The 18,534-nt window shown below is 40.1% G+C and overlaps 1 protein-coding gene across 1 annotated transcript in view; it reads left to right on the top strand.

Moving 5' to 3' along the window:
- The window catches only part of SMAD4 (SMAD family member 4), a 13,065-nt gene extending 441 nt beyond the window's left edge, over positions 1-12,624 (top strand). Inside the window, exons 2-11 of the mRNA XM_010082546.1 lie at positions 727-901; positions 1,327-1,356; positions 2,684-2,899; positions 4,689-4,808; positions 4,942-5,052; positions 6,845-6,895; positions 8,659-8,842; positions 9,760-9,928; positions 11,150-11,288; positions 12,413-12,624. Of these exons, the coding sequence (XP_010080848.1) occupies positions 727-901; positions 1,327-1,356; positions 2,684-2,899; positions 4,689-4,808; positions 4,942-5,052; positions 6,845-6,895; positions 8,659-8,842; positions 9,760-9,928; positions 11,150-11,288; positions 12,413-12,624 (1,407 nt within the window). The remainder of the gene's footprint in view (positions 1-726; positions 902-1,326; positions 1,357-2,683; positions 2,900-4,688; positions 4,809-4,941; positions 5,053-6,844; positions 6,896-8,658; positions 8,843-9,759; positions 9,929-11,149; positions 11,289-12,412) is intronic.
- The last annotated feature ends 5,910 nt before the right edge of the window (positions 12,625-18,534 follow it).

Here is an 18,534-nt window from a genome sequence, read left to right as displayed (position 1 = left end):
AAAAAGGAGCAGAAGGTGTTGGATCAGCCATTCTAAACGAGTGTGTGTGTGGCAGTAAAAAGCAGGGTCACGTAACAAATTCGGCTGTTTATCCTGGTATTTTCACTACAAGCTTCTGTTAGCTCTGTCTTGGTCAGCAGTGTGAAGAAAGACCTATGATCCCTTGCTAAGGTACTCCAAGGAGTCTGCACTGAGGATTTACGTTAGCCTTAGATCGTCAGTACTCAGTACCTGTACAGCTTGGGTTGCGATCTCCTTGTTCCAGGACAGATGTCATGTTTGCTGGCTAGCTTTCTGTCTACCCTAGAAGGAATTTTTTATTTTTTTTTTCAGTATAATGGATTGGCATTCTTATACTTGTAAATTCCTTATAGTGTAGCTTAGTGCCTCGTTCCTCTTCTTCTGGGGCAAAGCTCCTTCATCATCCATGGTGGGGAAGGTGTGACCCTACATACTACATTAAGCACAAATTGTGCTTCTGACATTTTATATCCAGTATTTTTTCTTAAAAATCACAGTGTGACTTAACCGTAGCAAATCCCTAATAGAAATTTATTTCTGTTGAGTACAGACCTTGAGTAAACTGTACACCACCTTTTTTTTTTTTGTGTTTTGATGATGGAGAGAGGTTGTTGTGTTGTTTGTTCTCTTCCAGCTTTGCTCCTCACTAAGTAAAGGAAAATGTCTTGCTACTTTCCCAATCAACTTTTGTGTCTAACTTTTTAGGTGGCTGGTCGCAAGGGATTCCCTCATGTGATTTACGCTCGTCTTTGGAGGTGGCCTGATCTTCATAAAAATGAACTCAAGCATGTTAAATATTGTCAGTATGCTTTTGACTTAAAATGTGACAGTGTCTGTGTAAATCCTTACCATTATGAGCGTGTAGTATCGCCTGGCATCGGTAAGTAGACTCTTGATTTAAAATGGAACAGTAGGAATAAAAATGTAAAATGATTTCCTTCTGAGTGCAGAAAATACAGGCCTAACTTAGAAACATTAACTTTTAATTATCTAATTCTGAATTGCTCTAATGTGCTCTTGTCCATCTTCTTAATGGAATTATTCTTTTACCTTTATTCCAAATTTGAAAGAACAGTTTGTGGCTTTTGTTCAAGCCTCTCTCTTGGCTTTGCACATGGTTCTTGCAGTTGTTGTGTATCCTAGGAGTAACCTACTGTTGAGACGTGTGTTGTGATGGAGGGGGTATAACGTGTAGAGTCTGTAGTACTGGTTTGTAAAGGCTTATAAACTTATTGTTCAAACGTTGTTAAAGTTCTCTGTGTATATAATCCTCCACACTCCCTTTTCTTTTTCTTCTTTTTAAAGATCTCTCAGGACTGACACTACAGAGTTCTGGTGAGTAGTTCTGTGGGCACAGACTGTGTTAAACTGTGCAGTATGTACACAATTTACTCCTGTGTATCTTCTTGGGAGGGAGGATGGAGAGCAGATGGGAATGCATTTATCCCTCTGGTTTTGTAAAACCAGATAAGCTGGCCTATGAGAGGTAAAGATTGATAAATTTTTTAAGTTGAGGCTTCAGCTTGGCTTGCAGGTGTGTTGTGTTTTCGTTGCCTGCAACTTACAAACCCCAACAAAAAAGAAAAACAAAACCTCACCGTTGAATGCTACTGATTTAAAACCAAAATACAAACCAAAACTCAAAAAACCCACAGCAGAAAAGGTGTGCACCTGTATGATATACTAATTAATTGAACTGGGAATAATAGATGCTTATAATTTAATCAGTAGTTTAACAAACAAATAATAGAAAATCTGTAATTAATATACACTTGAATGAAGCAGTCTAATATTTTGCTCTCCCTGAAATTCGAGAGAAATCGGATGTCCAGTGGATATTATTCAGAAGTCTGGGATTGTGCAACTGGTAGCTGCTTTGTTCCAGAACTGATTTTTTTCCCTTCCAGAAGAAATTAATAGAGAAGGAGATTTGGGTAATGCAATGGTTTTAGCACACTATTAGAAGGATTCAAGCAAAAATAACTTAAAAAAATCCCCAAACAACCCAACAAACTGTTAACTTCACAAGCTTTAACTTGTGTGCACATCTCTGCTAATTTGCATTGTTACCTTTGTGTTCTGAAAAATGATCCTTTTGTTAAGAATCAAAGCTTACTAGCCAGCAGTTAAACACACAGTAAATGTTTCTTTGTTGTGCTACTGTTTTTTGCAACAGGAAACAGAAAATTACTGTCAGATTTTAATACATTTGAGGCTGCTTTAAAAGTGAGCATGGGAGCTAATGCGGTGTAAGAATTGTACTTGAACATGTTTGGTAGAATATATAGAAACAAATTCTATAACAAATAGGTGCTTGACGAAAACCGTGTTTTTTCCTTTTGTTGACCATGTCCACCTACACAGTGATGGACTAGAAAACAAAATGATGTTAGAGTCTACTACTGTGGGTCTAAACTGCTTGTTTGGTAGCAGTTAACAAAATAAACAGTTGGTTTTTCCATCCAGTTACACTTCAAAATTTCCTGCTGCTGACTTGAAGTGTTTGTAATTCAGAGGAGTGCTTTAACAATGTTTATGTAGGTTAAGTCCTCTGCCCAGTAGTTTTAATAGCATTGTTATTACTTGAAACTGGTAGTGCAATTTGTAGTTAAATCCTGAAAACAGATTTGCTTTGCACGTTCAACCGTTTGCTTCTTCACAGCTCCGTCAAGCATGTTGGTGAAGGACGAATACGTTCACGACTACGAGGGGCAGCCGTCATTGTCTTCTGCTGAAGGCCATTCAGTCCAAACCATCCAGCATCCACCGAGTAACAGGGCGTCTACGGAGCCTTACAGCACCCCAGCCATGTTAGCTCCAACTGAGGCTAGCACTACCAGCACCACTAATTTTCCCAACATTCCTGTGGCTTCAACAAGTAAGATCATCGAGATTATATGAAATACAAAACTCTGGAAATACGAAAGCTCAAAGATAACCACTGATTTTTGCCAAAAAATGCATTGGAACTGTGCTGCTGCCACGCTACATGGATAAAACGTGTGGCAATATGATCTAGGCAGTCTCGTAAGCATTAACGTAAGGTTTTAACTTGGAGCAAAATTTGAGTAACTTTTCCTGGTGACCCAGTCCTTTTTCCATGAGACTACATGGGTGTTCCAGGACTGTTTCGGATGTGCCAAAGGTTCAGTGATACAATCTTAAAACAATTGACCACTGACAAAACATTATGGCTATTATTGGAATAATTGCTGTAGGAATGGAAGAATTTTATTATTTTATTACAGCAGCAAGCGGGACAACAAATGGATATACTGTAAGCTGTCAGTATTGAGAGGCTTTCAGACAATTCTTTAGTGTTCCAGAGCTGACAAAATGAGTCTTCCAGTTTTCACTTCTTTTTTTTTTTTATAATGGCCCACTGTACTACCAAGGTGACAGCCCTAATTAGTATTTTCATGAGTGCTTTGGAGTGCTGCTTTGAAGTTTTTCTTACTTTCTGTTGTGTATTTGGTGCAAGCAGGAGTCTGGTTTACCAATGTCAAACCTCAGACTCCAGCAGGACAGTAAAGCAGTTATATATGCAGTGTCCTGCAACCCTAATGTTGGGAAACCATAAAGTTTGGAGGGGCTTCACATACTCTTTGTGACTGTAAGAATCAAAGATGTGTGAATATAATGGATTTCATGTTATCAGATTTGAATTATGGTGGTGTGGTGTTTTGATAATGTTCTTTAATTTTAGCTGACAACTTTTTTGCTAAAACTAATGATGTTTTTGCCAAGTTGAGATATGATGTCTGTATTTGTCTCCAGCAGAGAAAAAAGAATAGGCAGTTTAATTGTATTGCCTTTGCACAACAGTGTATACTTAACAGCTTGTTTTCATCAGTGCTATAGTTGTTGGAGCCAAGTGGACAGGAAACAAACCTCGTTTTTAGGTTTTAGTTCAAGTTTTCAATGTGTTAAATTCTCCTAGCCACACCAGTTTGAGAGTGCAAGTGTGCTTGTGAAACGGCTGATCAGTTTAGTGTCAATGGCTGAGCTGAAGCCTTTTAAAATCAAATTCTGTTAACCTGCTCTGATGAAATATCTGTAGCTTTACTTCAAAACTTAGACAAGTCTTGAAATATAATTACTTGGGAGAAAAAATCCCCAGCAACTTTGTCAGAAAGGAGTCCAATGATGTATGCAGGTCTATTCCAGCACTATTCTTAAAAATAAAATACTGTTTAGTATGTTTTGGAGGAACGTAAATTTAAGCACACATCTTCCTTAGGAGCAGTATTCATAACCAGCTCAAAATAAGCAACTTATTGGACATACTGTTGGCCTGTTTGGATTCATGCCAAATCTACTCCAGATGTCTTATCCAGTAAAACCTGTAACATCTCTTCTTCTTCCCTTTCAAACTTAAAAATGAGATGTGAACAAAACAAAGATGCGGTTGATAAACTGAGTTCTCTGCATACTTCTACTCCTGAAATATTAAGGGTGTCAGAATCAAAATTAGCTGATGCAAAAGCATCTTGCTTCCAGTTTCCTAAAACACTCTGGTGGGTGGAAAAAAAATACTGAAACCAAACTTGTAGGAACTGTGTATTGCAGTGCCCTTAGTTGGGTGTATTTTCCTACCCAGTAGTGCTGAGCTCTTCTTAATTAAAATTTTGGAACGCTCATGAATAGGTAGTGTGTTCTTTTACCAGGTCAACCTACCAGTATATTGACAGGTAGCCATAGTGATGGATTCTTACAGATTGCTTCAGGGCCTCAGCCAGGAATTCAGCAGAATGGGTTTACAGCTCAGCCAGCTACTTACCATCACAGTGAGTATATACATACGTGCACTCTTCTTAGTTTTCTAAAACCAGTTTCCAAATGTTCAGGAGAAAATAGAGGATTAGAAGTGAGATGGGGAAACACCTCCCTTAAAAACCAACCACTCCTTTCTTTTTCTAGACAGTACTACGACTTGGACTGGAAGTCGGACGGCAGCCTACACGCCTACCATACCTCACCACCAGAATGGCCATCTTCAGCATCACCCACCTATGCATCCTGGACATTACTGTAAGTGCTGCAGCTTCTCAAACCACTTTGTTTTCAATTTTGTTCAATAGTGGGACTCATTTGTGATTATTCTTTACCCTCAAATACTTTTTTTTTTTCATTGTAGAACTACCATTACTGTGTTTAGTATGTTCTGACAGACCTTGATGAGACTTTCTTCCACAAAAGCAGCAGATACTAGAAATTCAGATAGCTATTAGTGATGCCATCTATATTAAAGATGTCTTACTTAACAAAACTAGCGTTTCCTTTCTAAACCTCTCTTTTTAAGGCTTTGCAATCTTGTAATAAGTATTTCCTTTGGAAAAGGAAGTTGATTCAGAATGTGGTGTTTGGATATTTTTCTTTCAAAGCTTGGGAGTTTCTGTCTGGTTTTATTTTCTAGAAATCTTGAGGTCGTGTCTTACAGATGTAACAACCTACACGAAGCTTTGGAAGATGTGTGTCCATGTACACTAGCCAGTTTGAAAGAACTTTGTGAAAGCTTGTGGTGAAGTACTTGTCAATACAGTGGTCTTGCCACAGCCTGATTCATGAGTACATTTGGCACGGAAACTTAAAATTCATCTGGAAAATAGGACTGCAGCCTCTTGTTTTAACGTACAGGGGGTGAGAAGGAAAAGAAAAAACGATCAAATGTCTAGTGTTAGTGTTTAGCACAGTATGTGTATTATAAGAGTATAGTGCAAAAAAACCCTCACCCGAATTCAGGTTTTTCTAAATTTTATTGCAAAAAGTTAGAAACAGTTCTTTATTTCCTAATATAGTACTTAAACACATCACCTTTTTGCAGCGATCGTTGTTACTGGAGGGGAGAATATGCTGTGAGTTAACGTTAGAATGACTTCTCAGCCTGTGTCTATCAAGAAAATTGTGATTTAGATACAGTCACTCAGTTTCATTTTTTTGTTCTGGATCCCCCTTCATTTATCATGTTTGTGAGAAATAACCAGCATGTAAAGACTTCAGTGGTGCCGTAGATACTCTCTAAATATTTCTCAGTGCGTGTAGCTTTCCAGAATTCATCTTTGAACTGGCTGGTGATACCACGTAGAGCTTTTCTGGGCTGCTGCCATTTTTTACTTCAGAAAGTCGCGTGTTTTGACACCTACCAACGTTGTGCCTGTTTTTACACCTTGTTGCAAAAGCTGTGGTTACTTTTAATACTATGTTTAAGCCTTTCTTTGTTCTCTGCTGCCTGTGAGGGACCTAGTTAGCTTATAAAAGCAGAGAGAATAAACTGACCAATACCAAGACTGTATTCAGTATGTTTTTCCTTTAGAAAATGAGTTCTTTAGGGCTTTTTTCTGTCTTCAGGGAGTGTTTCTTATGGTCAAGTCCACAGCGTGCTGGGCAACTTCTGTGACTGATGAAACTAATGAAGTGTGGTTTCTGGCAGATTTATATCGCATGCCTCTACACAGTGATTCTCTCCTTGCTCAACCTGGGGGCAGATGTGAGGCCTCAGTCCTGTTTCTGTTAGATCTTCATGCTGCATCTGGTTTCTGCTCTCTGCTGGAGCTGGGTCTGGCTTGAGCAGCGTCCAGCCTCTCCTCCTGGGATACTGATGGAGTTCTTTGCTCTACTCAACTTCAGAATTTTTAGGAAATCTCTATAGAAAGTGTAATTCTTCTGTGGGCATTTTTCTCCCTTGTCAGATTTGGCCAATTGGTTCAGAAATTACTGGGATTTATAACATCTGGCATCCTCACAAGTCTTTTTTTCATAGGAAAACAAGAAAGAAGACCTTATTTTTCCTCCTGAAAAATAAATTGCTTGTTTTTTTTTAAAGGGCCAGTTCACAACGAACTTGCATTCCAGCCTCCTATATCAAATCATCCTGGTGAGTAAAATCTAATGTGTAATGCTAAGTATTCTGCAAGCTAGTAACTTTCTGATTTTTTTTTCTTTTTGAATCAAGTACTGTGAAATTTGTGAGATAGACATTCAAAAGGAGACGAAAAAAGGAAAGGAACCATTTTGTGATAAGTCTTGTTTTGAATTCGGACCTCTGCTTTGAAATAGTGACGTGCTGTACGAACTGAATTTAATTTAGATGCCCAAGTCAAAAATCACAGTCCTCAAACCCACGTTAAACTGGTTCTAATTCCTACCCTGGAGGTGCCTGAACTCTGAACGTGCTCAATCCCAAACTTCACAGGGTGCCTGAAGTTCTACTTTTTGCCTGTTCCTAACATCATCGAGCTTAGGTCATGCCAAAGCCCTCTTGGATCCGTAATCTAGAAGTCCTTTGTCACAGCCAGATATCCTGAAAGTACAGCTGAAAAGCATAAAAGTTGAACTCATTCATTGTCCAGTGACTAAAGCAGTACTAGAAATAAAACTATTGACAATTGCTGGCTGAACTTAACTGTACCTAAATTGTATTTCCTATTATTTAGCATGTCTTTTTCACCCTATTGATTTACCTGTTGATTTCACCCTGTTCAGTCCTCAGAGACTTGAGTATTTATTTGCAGATAAAAAGACTTAAAAGGAATTCAGGCACCTTCGTTTAGTCTTCTCTAATAAATAAACAGAACAGTTTGTGAAGATAAGTAGGTGTGCTGTTGCGTGCTGCAGTCTGTTAAGAACGAGTACCACTTTTGGCACTGGGAGGAGAGCTCTTTTCCCTGTTGGCTGGTCAGGCTGCTGTGTTTAGGTCCTGTGGTGTTAGCTCTTCAGCTTCCCCCTCTTTTGGGTGCACTGTAGTGCTGATGTTCTTTGCCCGCCAAGCTGTTTAAGTGCCAGCTGTGTTACCTTTTTGTGGAAATGGGCCTTTATAGTCAGCAAAGGTGCTGAGTCCCTGAAATCCCCGGTGGCTTAAGCTTATGGCAACTTTAAGTTTTGATGTGTCTGAAGAGAGAAACTCTTAACACTTAAAACACGTGCAGCAAACTGGGATTCCTTTCCTCACATGGTAGCTTCTTCCACGTACCATCTTTCCTTTGTAGACAGTTCTTCTTTTTAGAATACTGTGAGTTAAAAATGTCTCTTTGCTATTAAAACAAGTCATTTTGTTCTGCTCCCTTCCTTAATACTTCCTCGTTTTATCCCATACCTGACTTCCTTGTGTGCAGACAAGATGGCTATGTGATCTTTTTTATGATGTTCTTGATGTTTTTCCCCCATTACCCTGCTTTCCAAACCTGTTTTGCTTTGCAGGGAGGATAGAGAAAGCTGCTTTCACCTAGGAGGTGTAGTTACTTGTATCTTCAGCCAGACCTGTTTTGAGAGTTGGTTTCTGTCTAGCCGTGAATAGGCATGTGTGTATCACTTATTTTTTGCTGAAGGAGGACAAAGTCAAGCTATAAGGTGCAGGAATGCAGATGGTTTACAAAATCTAACTGCAATTACAAACTGACTTGTGAGATCTTCACTACAAAAAATCTCAGCATTGATGCGTGCTCAAATAAAAACAAGAAGCTTATGTTCATTGTAGGATTTTTCTGTGCTAGCAGACATGTCTGTGTCTATCTCAACTTCTACGAAAATGCACTCTTATTCTGAATACAAATGCAGTTGCAGGAGGTTTTACTGATTGTCTGGAATGGGTTTATAGGGTTTTTTATGCCTTTCAGTCAGTTAATTGTCTATATTCTTTAGCTCCAGAATATTGGTGTTCAATCGCATACTTTGAAATGGACGTGCAAGTTGGGGAAACATTTAAGGTCCCTTCAAGCTGTCCGATTGTGACTGTTGATGGATACGTGGATCCTTCTGGAGGAGACCGTTTTTGCCTGGGCCAGCTTTCCAACGTGCATAGAACAGAAGCCATTGAGAGAGCAAGGTAATTCTGCAGACCTCAAAAGCTCCAGCTGTCTGTGTTATTTGATAATATTTTGTTTTGTCTTCGGTGTGTGCCTCCCTTTTGAAGTCACAAGGATGATAGTGTTTATTTTAACTGAATTAGGTACAGCAGAGTGTATCTTTCTAGGCCACTACTGTCACGCATTCGAAATGTGAACTGTGTGACAAAGACCCTCATTGCTTTGTGCCAGCGCGTTGCTTTCAGAGGCTGTGCTTTCAAGGATAAAATTAGCAACTCGTGCCATTATGCATGCAAGATGAATATTAGCTCTCACCACCACAGAGCGATGTGAGAATAACTGCAATATATAGATTTGTCAAGGTTGATAGAGAGCTAGTTGGATTTTCATTCATTCTCACCACGTGTGTGCTAGGCTTTGATGTGGAAGCACAGAGAACTGAAGCAATCTTGCAGCTTTTTTTTTTCCTCTTGGAAACAAAAAGGAAAAAAATTATTCCATGTCTTCAGAAATGTTGCATTGTGACAGTCAAAAAGCTGGATTGCTGTAACACGATCCAAACGACCATACAGTTCTGCATCGAAATGTGACTTTCTGTGCTAGAATATTTGTGGGATTTTACACTTCTGAACAGAACTGAAAGTGTTTGGTATCCCAGCTCTGTGAGTTAGTTGCTACTCAAATACCGTTGCTTCTACAGTCTCTGTTTCCCGTAGATCTTGACATGGTATTGCAGATGATTTCTTACTTTACAGATTTTGTGTAACTATATACTAACTTATATCTAAGATAATAACTAGAATTTCAAGTCTTTGTATGAGTGGAATGTAAATTAAGGTATCAGACAACTGAGAGCTGGAGAATTGTCGATGGTTTATTTAGTAAAGGTCTGATTTGTTGTATACCTACACAGGTGCATTGTGTTTTTCTTTTTAAGGTTGCACATAGGTAAAGGCGTGCAGCTGGAGTGCAAAGGAGAAGGCGACGTGTGGGTTCGATGCCTCAGTGACCACGCGGTCTTCGTTCAGAGCTACTACCTGGATAGAGAAGCGGGGCGTGCACCAGGGGATGCTGTTCACAAGATCTACCCAAGCGCATATATAAAGGTTGGTGTTCTTGGATGAAAATTGTGGGGGAAGTGGCAGACATGTGGTTCTTACAAATGTTAGGGAAGCTATGAGACACTGAAATAAATGTAACTTTGCTTTTGGTTATCCTTTAAAAAAATCCTAAAACTTCCCATTTGGCAAGTCATGTAAGATGACTTCTAATGACTCTAAACTGAAAGTATCATCTTGATACTACAGAAGTAACTAATTTTGTATTTTGTCACAAACCATATTGATAGCAGGTTTTTGTAATTTTTGCCCAACAGTTTTAAATTAACTGCTACTAAAATTTTTAGCGTAGGTTATCTGTTTGTTTACTCTCTCTCCAAAACAAGAGAAGTTGGGAAAGGATGTATAAATGCAGTAGAAGTGTGTGTTACAGTGTTACAAACATGAAGTGATCCAGAGGTCAGCAGAAGTTGCATGGAAACAAAGTATTTTCAGGAGATTCTTAATTAATTAATAGACATGCCTCTCCCAGACTTTAAACTTTATTGAGGACAAGTCACACCTGTAAATAATCATTATGGAATTAGAGATTAATTGCTTGAAGTTTGCAGTTGGTTTTTTTTAAGCAGTTTTACAGGCAGATTGTGTGATGAAGGTGAAATTTTTTTCCCCGCCCTCTATGTATGAGCTTTTTAGTATGAGAGCAGAGTTCCTGTATATGTTAGTGCCAAACCTGATCAGAAAGACACAAAATGCCACCAACCTGAAGTCTAGCTGCTGAAACTTCAGAGCTATCAATTATTAGTATTTCTTTTAAATAGACTGATGTATTTCAGTAAAGCAGTGAAGAAGAATGAAGTCTGACAAAGTCAAGCAGGACTTGTGGGCTTCCATTTTTCTTTATATGCCTATTTTCTGAAAATCCTGGGATTCAACTAAGAAATCAGGATTTTATCAGCCTGTAGGATCCTTCAGACTTTGATCTTGCAGTCAGTTCTGCCCAGGGAACTGCTTTAGCCTGCTCAGCTCAGCTGGGTTCTGGTATTGCCATAGGAGAAGAGTCTCTAAGGATCACCTTTAATGGATTATTTCTGTTAGAAATTAAACTAGTCAGGGAAGGTTTGCTTTTTCCCAAGTGTATGCTGAGACTGTGAAAGTTGCTTTGGGAGGGCAGAGGTGTCCAGATTGTTGGAGATGGGAGTTGAGAAATTCCTTCCTTCATTGATTTCGATAAGTCTGCATAGTTTGATTTACTTATTTTTTTTAAAGGTGTTTGATTTACGCCAATGTCATCGTCAGATGCAACAGCAGGCTGCCACTGCCCAGGCTGCTGCTGCTGCTCAAGCTGCAGCAGTAGCTGGAAACATCCCTGGACCAGGATCAGTAGGTGGAATAGCCCCAGCCATTAGTAAGTACATCAACTGCTTGGTGTCTCCTTTTTTTTGTTTTTTTTCCTTACCTGAAAACAATTAACACAGCATCCCCCCACCCACTGCCCCTGCAACAGTACAAATGGACTTGGATTGGGGTGCAGTGGGGCTGCGGTGGCATCGTGGTAAGTCTGTATTCGTTCCTTTGTACCTGCTCCACACACCAGTTTGCGCTCCATACTCTTCAGGGGATGTTGCATATGCAGTACAACAGAAAACGTTTATATACAGGGTCAAATAGCAGAAGGCTATTACTTTAAGCAGAGATGCTTTTGGCTGCTTAGATCCAAGCTTGAAAACTGATCTTTGAGATCTAAGCTCATAAAAACATTACTCAAAACAACAGGGATTACTGAGTGACAAATTCCTTGACTACGTTTAGGGAAACTTAAGAGCCTTGAGAAGAGGGTGTTTTCTCTTTCTTTTTCTTTCATTTTTTAAAGTTATTCTGGGCTAGGGTTTTCTTAGCTGCTAAATTCTAGATCCTTTAAATTCTGCCTGAGTACTTTTAAAAGTCTAAGTCCAACTGCTTTTTGTGCCATAGTGTTTTCTGGGTTCCTTGTATGGCTAAACGATTCTTCCAGCTATCCTAAATTGCTGAAGGCATTTTGGGGAATGTATTTAACTTCTGTCTTAGCCATACTTTGATTTGAAGTTTGCCAGCTCTGTTCATCTTTTTATTTTATTAGATGTAAGTAGTGTAATTTGTTAACCCCGTTTCCTGCAGGTGATCATTCTTCTTATGCTGAAAATGCAGCATTTGGCAGACATCAAGAATAAGTTTTTTATTTACCATATTTCCCAAATAAGGTTTATGTGTTTTGTGTCCCGTAGGAAATTAGGTTTCATTGGCTTCTTTATTATAAGGAGTTTTATATTTTAACACTGTCAAAATTGAAGAGTGATGAGAAAAAACTTTAATTGCAAGAAATGTAAAAATAATTGCTGCCTTTGTGATAGCAGAAATCTAGCAATGTGGATTGGCCTTGGCTATGGTGAGAGGGAGTTGTACATGAAGAAATAGCCAAGAAAAGAATGACTAAACAAACAGACAATAGAAGAGCATGTTTGGGAACACTTACATGAAATCTCTCCTGTTCAGGTTTGTCAGCTGCTGCTGGAATTGGTGTTGATGACCTTCGCCGCTTATGCATACTCAGGATGAGTTTTGTAAAAGGTTGGGGACCTGATTACCCAAGACAGAGCATCAAAGAGACACCGTGCTGGATTGAAATTCACTTACACCGTGCCCTCCAGCTTCTAGATGAAGTACTTCATACCATGCCTATCGCAGACCCACAACCTTTAGACTGAGCTCCCTCTGCCACACTGCTGTGGGCCGTTATATTGTGAGGATGGTGGATTGTAAAATACAATTCTGTTTATAACCTGAAGATATATTTTACTTTTGTTCTGCTTAATCTTCTAAAACCAGGTTTTAAAAATGTGTTTGCCGCCTTGCTCTAAGCAGAAAGAAACTGAACATGCAGAATTTGGATTTCAGTTATTTTTCAGAACTTAATTGTCATAATACATGGCTCAGGGCTTAAAGTGAAAGGTAAATGCCTTATAGAGACTTTACAGTGTTGGGTTTGTTCCCTCTGAAACTTTCCTTCTCTATGATGGCATCTTGGTGATAAGCCTCACGGGAGCCTTTTGTATGCAGAATATATATTATATATATATATTTATATCTGAAAATTCCTTCTAATAGTTATAAACTTTTACCTTATAGCAGCTTTAAAGTTCCAACTGATTTGTGATGTTCTTTTTAGGGAACAATAGTTAACAGAAGACTGTTATTTTGTTGACTATCTTGTTATGATTTTTCTAGATGAAAAAGTAGAAGCTGCCAAAAAGTGGGGATGAGACATACATTGTTGGCATTGATTAAAAAAAGTAAGGAAATAAGGCATTTCCTTCACTAGTTTTCAAAAAAATATAAAATCTTAGATTTTTATTTATATAGACAAGTGAGTTTTAAAACACTACAAGAAAGGGATACTTCCAGTGCTGGCACTCAATTTAAATACACCGTGAAATACCCAGGTCTTCAATGTTGCCATTGAAATTGCAAAATGAATACCTAATGGCAGGAACGTATTTTCATAACTACTGCTGACTTCTGTGATTTTACTCAAGTAAAACTTGGCAGGTCTTTTAAAAAAGATTGCATGATTCTTTTTACTTGCATATACCATTAAACCATTTATAATCTTACATCGATACTTAGGATCCAGTTTTTTATTTGTTCACCATTTCCACTCAGGGCAAGATGGCAAACTTGTTTTTATACCTCTTGGTTATTTTAAGCCCTATGCCATCAATGACCGTATCAATTGGCAAGGAATTTCTAGTAGAAAAAAAAATGCAAATGTATTGACAATATGTATGCTTTGTCTATAGGTAATAGTATAAATGAAATTATCAAAGCCCTGATTTTTTACAAATTTAGTTTGCTTTTATTATGTAATTCTGCACCTTGAAACCATTGAACTTGAGTGATGGATTGCTTCCCCTTAGCAAGACCACCAGCAGCAGCCAACAGTGGTAAGAATTTTTGTTGGTTTTAACGTGCCAGGAAGCAAGTCCAATTCTTCTTCCTTTCGCTATTTCTCCATAAAAGCACGTCCTGAGGATATCTCTTTTGGCTGTTTGATGGGGTACGAAGAGGGAGCAGGAATTCTTTCTTTTTCAGAGTTGGAGCTTAGTTAAACAGCCTCAGAAGAACGGAGACTCCAACAGAAGTCCTTCAAGCGCTGCCAGGTCGCTCTGCCTGCCGTGCTGTGCTGAGCCGACCTGGCAGCACTCTTGCAGTGGTTAACAGAAGTCTTGGAAGAGATTATTCAGAAGCTTTTTGCCAAGTTTCTTGCATAGTTTCAGGAATCTGTCGAGGGCTCTGACACACAGTGTTTAGGTACTGCTTCCCCCATACCCTGAAAAATTCTTTTGGAAGAAGTCAGTTGTCGTCGTTTCTGTCTGAAGCGTGGAGCACAGAAGACATGACTTTGGAGCGATGGCCAGAAATGGATGAGTTTTCTCTGTGTTTTCATTAACAGTGTTGTCTTCTTCTAACTTCTGATAATTTTTTTTTTCCCTGCCTCTTATGTGGCAGCTTCTTGATGTTTGGAAAAATGATGTTCACATGTCTCAAGGCCTTTAGTCTAAGACCTTTTTCATTTTACTTTCTCTCCTAATGATCTTGTTTATCTAAAAAGCAAGCTTCCTCAGGTTCTTGAGGAACACTTTGAGTGGAAGATTCTGACTACATCCTCAGACAAGCTCATTAACGACCAGCTCAGTTATGCTTCATCCATAACAGAGAACTTGATTTGGGGGAAGAAACGAAAAGCCTGACTACACTTTATTCTTGCTAACCTCCTTTTTGAATTGTCTGCTCTTACTGCTGGGTTGGAGGTGCCTCGGCTTTTTGGAAGTTTCTAGCCTTCTGGCTGATGAATTGCTTGTAACAGACTGCTCCTTTGATGAGGAGTCCGTGAGCTTACTCCTGTTTTAACTTTGCGATTTTGCAAGGTGCTCAATCTTGGTGGATGACTGATCTGTATACGGGTGCTTTACAAAAAGCCCTCTGTACCAGTTGCTTACCTTTTGATGGTGCCAAACTTCGATAAAATTGTGATCAACCACTTCCTCCTGTTGTTCTTCTTGCTTGTATTATTCTGAAAGAATTCAGCTGTTCAGACTAGGGGGTTTTTGCAGGTGCTGTGCGAGTCTTCTTAAGTCTCTACCTACAGTGACTGGTACCTACAGCTGGCCAAAAACATTCAGAATAAAACAGGAAAATGTCAGATGAGTTGATCAGCACCAAGAAATCACAAGCTCCACATCAGGAGAATTCTGCACATGGTGTGAGGCAGTAAAAATACTGAAACAGCATTCATCTTACCCACCAGGTGGTTACCCATAAGATACAATCATACAGGGCAAAATGAGAGAATCTTCTTGATTTTAAATATGCCTTTGAACTTAATCTTTGTACTTTTATATCTTATGACAAGGCATAAGAGGCAGCGCATAATGGATTGGAAATCCTTCAGCAGCAGCAGCAGCACATTGAATCTTTGACAGTCTTGCATTCATGTCTTTTTCTGAGATTCAAAAAAAGAGCTACAGCTACTTGACAGCTGTGACCATCCCCGTGTGCGCTGTAGGCAGGGATGTCAAGGATGCCAGAATCACGGCTCCTCTTCAGCTCAGAATGCCTCAAATCCAGTGAATTCAACAGGTATTTTCTGAGCTAGTGATCTCTTGCTTGCGATCCTGTTGCCGTGTCTGCTCTGCTTAGTTCTTCCCATGAAGTAATTACCCCTGTGTTTCTCACCCTTTATCATGCACTCCTCAAAAAGAAATCAGTGTGCTGGAGTATTTTGCGATTTCACTTCATGTATTGGAGAGCTGGGATTAGCTCCGGAAGGTTTAAACTGCTTTAGCCATGTTCTTGTTATTTTTGAAAGCGAGGGCATTTCAAGTTAACACGGTAGAGATGTAGGAGAGGAAACCTTTTCACCGGAATGGTTTAAAAATACTTAATCCTAACGGGAATCCCTTTGAAGGAGCCGTAACAGCTAAGCGGTGCTGGTTAGAAACCAGATGGTTGTTCCTTGCATTGCTTTTCCAGGCTTGATGGGAATGATGTGCTGAGGGGACCCCGGGCTGTGACATAAATCACTTCATTAGCGGCTCTGGGGTGCTGAAGATCGGGGAGGTGCTCCGGCTGCTTTACAGAGAGGGAGAAAAAATACAAAGGAGACAATGGATGGTCTCCCCCAGTCACAAACCAGGCCTGCAGCAGCAGTAGCCCATGAAGCTGTGTCCAACTCCTGTGCCTTACCTTTGAGACCACCTTCTTGTGACATGTGTAAAGACGACACCATCCTCTCTGTGTAGCTCAGGAATGACTGCCTCAATGCTTCTGCTGGGAACCATTAAAAATTTCCTATGCCAGTGTATAGAGGGGGGGCTTCTGCCTCTGATGCCTTCCAGTGTTTATGTTTTGAGGGTGGTCTTTGTTGAGACCTCTTTAATCTCTTCTCGGAAGAGTAAGCGCTTTAGAAAGGACCGTCTCCTTGATCTGCGTTTTTACACTGCTGCGCACGGTGACGGGGATCACTGGTCACCTCTTAATGCAACCCATTAAAGACAGCCAGATGGAGCTTCCTCTAAGGGGGATTCAGACTTCGTTTAAGAAATCCTCTTTCCTCCCCTCCTTCTCCTGTCAGGCCCCAAGCTACGTAACATCTGCTCTATAAAATTATAAGATGCTTAGTTGTCAGGTGCTGTTAAGGACACAGTTTTTGAGCGGTTACTTTCTTCTCAGTTTATAAAGTAAGACTTAAATGCGATAGTCTTGCCTGGTCCTGCTGATAACAGCAGCGTTGCTGTGACTGGTAACAGGTTTTTGAGGACCACGGCGATGTTCTTGGGACTGAGATTTGCAAGTACCCTAGCAGAGGCTTTTTTTTTTTTTAATTCATGAGTACTAAGCCAGTTGGCTTCTACCCGATGGGGGTAGTTGGCGCTTTGGTCCTGGACAGAGAAACAAAACCAACAGGAAGCACTTCTCCATGAGCTGGGTGTCAAATCAAGTCATCAGCCTCCAAAACTCTTGTTCTCCACTGCGCATTTTTGAAAATGATCCGGGAGGTGCGAGCGTGGGGAGTCAAAGCTGCCATGTACGATGCTGCTGAGCTCCCCAAGAACTGACTTTTCAGCTCTGCAAAAGTCTTACTTGGTGAGACGTGATGGAAGGCAGAACTGCTGTCGACAAAATCTCCAGAGGTTTTGGCACTGTTGGCTGCTGTTGCGCCTTGTGAGTAAATACATCGCTCCTAAATTAACAGGACTTGATTCTTCCAAACTCACCAAAATCACCTAGTGCTTTCTTGCTCCAGTACCTTTTTCTGTGTCTTTTTGGTGAAGTTTGGTAGCACTACTAAAGTTGTGATTCAGCTGGATTGAGAGCTGCAAAGTACCCATAACCCAAAACTCACCGTGAGAGGGTTTTTTTTGAGCATGAAAGCCTAGTTTAAGCGTTTCCGCTTTTAGCCATTGCCTTTTGATAAGCGGTCAACGGAATTCCCAGTAGTTCCTTTGTAGCTTACTGTATGTTTTTCATTAGACCTAGTTTGTGGATAATATACTGTAGTTAAACTTTCCTGAAATTCTGTAACAGAGTATGTTTTTGATTAAAAAAGGTAAAGATTCACGTCTTCGGCTTCTTTATTTCATTCCCTGGAGAGCCTGGTGGTGAGCACTTCCCTTTCCCTGACCAAGAGTTAAAATTCCAGGCGGGTTACTCACCCATCACAAGAGCTCCTGAGCATGGAAAAATAAATTCACTACAACACATGGAGAATTGGAGGGGGTTTTTTTAAGCCTGTGCCTGTTGTATACAACTCAGAAGTAACTGCAGTGCTACTTGCTCTGCTAAATAAAATGTGCTGGAGGGGTTGAGATTTAAGATTATGTACAGCTAGAAATCAGGAGGTTACGTCTCCCCCGGCCTGAGTTTTTATGTCTGAGGCCTTTTGCTACAACACTAAAACAGCCCCAAATTAAGTGAATTTAAATACTCTGTGAGCTCTTCCCAAGACTTACTATTAAAAAGGCAAAGAAAAAGAAATATTCTCCTCTCTGAGCAGAAAGTTTAGGTCTGAGGACACATTCCTTCCCTAAAGAATAAGAAATAGCTTCTGGCAAAAAAAAAAAACCAAAACCAAAAACCAACAAACTGCAGAGCCTGACCCACCCCTAGGCTGCAGGAAACACCCTGCAGCCGCATTCTGTGCAGGATTTATAAATTCGAAGCCAGATGCCCTTAAAATGCCCTTTTCTATTAACTGCTGTCACTTGCCTCCATCCCAGGGATGAGTCCATCAGCGGTCCAGGTGCTCTGCTTTGCTGCAAACCTCCTTCCCGCTTGCAGGTCCTTGTTGGTGAGAAACAAGGCAGGATGCTTCCACCAGGAGCAAGAATAAATCCGTATAAACACCAATCAAGTCTCCAAAAACACTGCAACACCAGACAGCGCAGCATCCGAGGTACGGAGACCGCGGTGGGGCTCCTTCCAGCAGCAAAACCTGAGTCAAAAGAGGAGGGAAGGCAGCCTGTGGCAAAGAGGGGACACGATACCTTTAGAAGGGAACATTAAAGCAGGGTGCAAACCTCTTCCTGCTGCTTAATGCTTGCAAATACAGGGAGTTT

The sequence above is a fragment of the Pterocles gutturalis genome, unplaced genomic scaffold (genome assembly GCF_000699245.1).
Source record: "Pterocles gutturalis isolate BGI_N339 unplaced genomic scaffold, ASM69924v1 scaffold42289, whole genome shotgun sequence".
NCBI lineage: Eukaryota > Metazoa > Chordata > Aves > Pterocliformes > Pteroclidae > Pterocles > Pterocles gutturalis.
The sequence above is the reverse complement of the archived record's forward strand: the minus strand, read 5'-3'. Positions and strand labels throughout refer to the sequence as shown.